At 47.5% G+C, this 1,837-nt stretch overlaps 1 protein-coding gene across 1 annotated transcript in view; it reads right to left on the bottom strand.

Annotated features, from left to right (window-relative positions):
• Window positions 1-1,723, bottom strand: part of CDH4 (cadherin 4) — a 64,730-nt gene extending 63,007 nt beyond the window's left edge. The window contains exons 1-2 of the mRNA XM_023524845.1: window positions 1,619-1,723; window positions 899-982 (exon numbers count right to left, since the gene is read on the bottom strand). Of these exons, the coding sequence (XP_023380613.1) occupies window positions 899-982; window positions 1,619-1,723 (189 nt within the window). The remainder of the gene's footprint in view (window positions 1-898; window positions 983-1,618) is intronic.
• Window positions 1,724-1,837: the final 114 nt, after the last annotated feature.

The following is a 1,837-nucleotide window of genomic DNA, read 5'->3' as shown; positions in this document are numbered from 1 at the left end:
TGCCTGCCTCCTGCCGCCTCTGTAGCTGCAGGCCAGTTGTGGTCTCTCTGACCAGCCCTTGGCCTCAGGCCATGAAAACTTGACCTCATGTGAGAACCTAGTGCTGCCTGGGAGGAGATGGGCAGCCCTGTGACTGTCCACAAAGGTCTTCTCGCCCTGACCAGCTCTTGGATCTGCAAGTCAAGTGAGAAAAATCAGCTCTTATGTCAGAAACCCAAATGGGATCAAGGAAATGGCCTTGGGTCTCAGGAGAGGGGTGGGGTTCGGAGAGACCCCACTTTTAAACATGCTGGTTGGAGAAGCCTCGTGTTTAAGCTGCCAGCACTCAGAACACTGAACCGTGATCTTAGGGGTGTCCCCCGCTCTCCTCATGCATGTGGCCCCAGTGTTATTACAGTTTAATGGTTCCTTTACAGACTAGCGGGAAGGAGGCTGCAGATGAGAAAGGCCTTTAAATTAAAGGATTCTTTTTCCCCTTCTAAATTTCCCTACAATTGGATGAAATTTGACCTGGATGTTTTATCTGGCACTGGATTACTATTTCTTATCAAGACTGCTTTTCTCCCAAGATTTCATGCCGGTTAATTCCCAATGAATTAATGAGGTCAGTGTTGGAAATACAGAGGAGCACTCACACGGGCTCCCGATAACCGGGGCCGACGGCTCAGCGTAAGGAAGAAAACCAGGAGACGCCTCTCTGGCTGAGACCGGTGATGGTATTTCCTAGGAGTCTCTCTGTTCTAATTCCTTCCTGCCACTCCACCATTATCGAGTCCCTTAACTCACATCGCGAGGGCAAGAGGGACCATCTTTTCTGTATTCTTATTCATCTTTGTAAGATTCAAGAGCCACTACTTATTTCAAGCCAAACCAGGTGTCCGTGAATGCAGCTGCCCACCAGCAACTTGTACTTGGCAAGGCAGCCACTGAGATGCCTTTGGAGGATGCTGCATGATGAGGCCACCTTGAGGTCTGCAGGGAGCTGGTGGGAAACAGAGCCGTGATCTTAGAGCTAGGGAGGGCAACGGGATTTTTTTCCCCCAAGGGACATGTTGCTCCAGACATCTGCTAGAAACTGATCATGAAAAAGAAAACAAGCTGCTGTATTCAACTGTGGCAGACAGAAGGATGGTTCTCAGAGACCTGCCTTCCTCCAGAGATTTCCTCCCCGCCCTCAAGGTATCATCTCTTCCAATCTTCTCACTAAAACACACCTTTTACACCTAAGAAAGCTGCCCTACTATATGGCTTTACTGCACAGTATTTATTTATTGATCGAGCCCATGCTTTGGCATAAAATTTACTTAGCGGAGAATAGCATGTCTTATTTTCTAAAGACTTTACATGAACTGGCAACGTAAATGTGCTCCATGCATTTAACCCTTATGCTGTCAAATATTTAAGTGAACTTCAAGGGATTTAGCAATTTGATCGGGCACAAAAGATACGAATTCATGGTGAAGATACTGTGCCGACAACGACCAAACATCTACAGAGGGATGATGATACTTTCTGCACAAAAATCGTCAAGAGAATTTAAACGAAGATGTTTGTACATTAGAAGATTCAGAGGAGAGTGCTCAAGATGTGGTGGCTGCCACTTCCCCCTCCCCATCACCGTCATCATTATCATCACCATCAAGTTCACTGCCATCACCATCACCCTCATCAACTCCTTCACCAGCATCACCAGCATGACCATCATCATCACCATCACCGCCATCACCACCACCATCATCATCATCACCAGCATGACCATCATCATCACCATCACCGCCATCACCACCACCATCATCCTCATCAATTCCTTCACCAGCAGGACCATCACCATCACCAT

Source organism: Pteropus vampyrus, unplaced genomic scaffold, assembly GCF_000151845.1.
Source record: "Pteropus vampyrus isolate Shadow unplaced genomic scaffold, Pvam_2.0 Scaffold500, whole genome shotgun sequence".
In the NCBI taxonomy this organism is placed as follows: Eukaryota; Metazoa; Chordata; class Mammalia; order Chiroptera; family Pteropodidae; genus Pteropus; species Pteropus vampyrus.
Note: the sequence above shows the minus strand (reverse complement) of the source record. Positions and strands in the feature narration are given on the sequence as shown.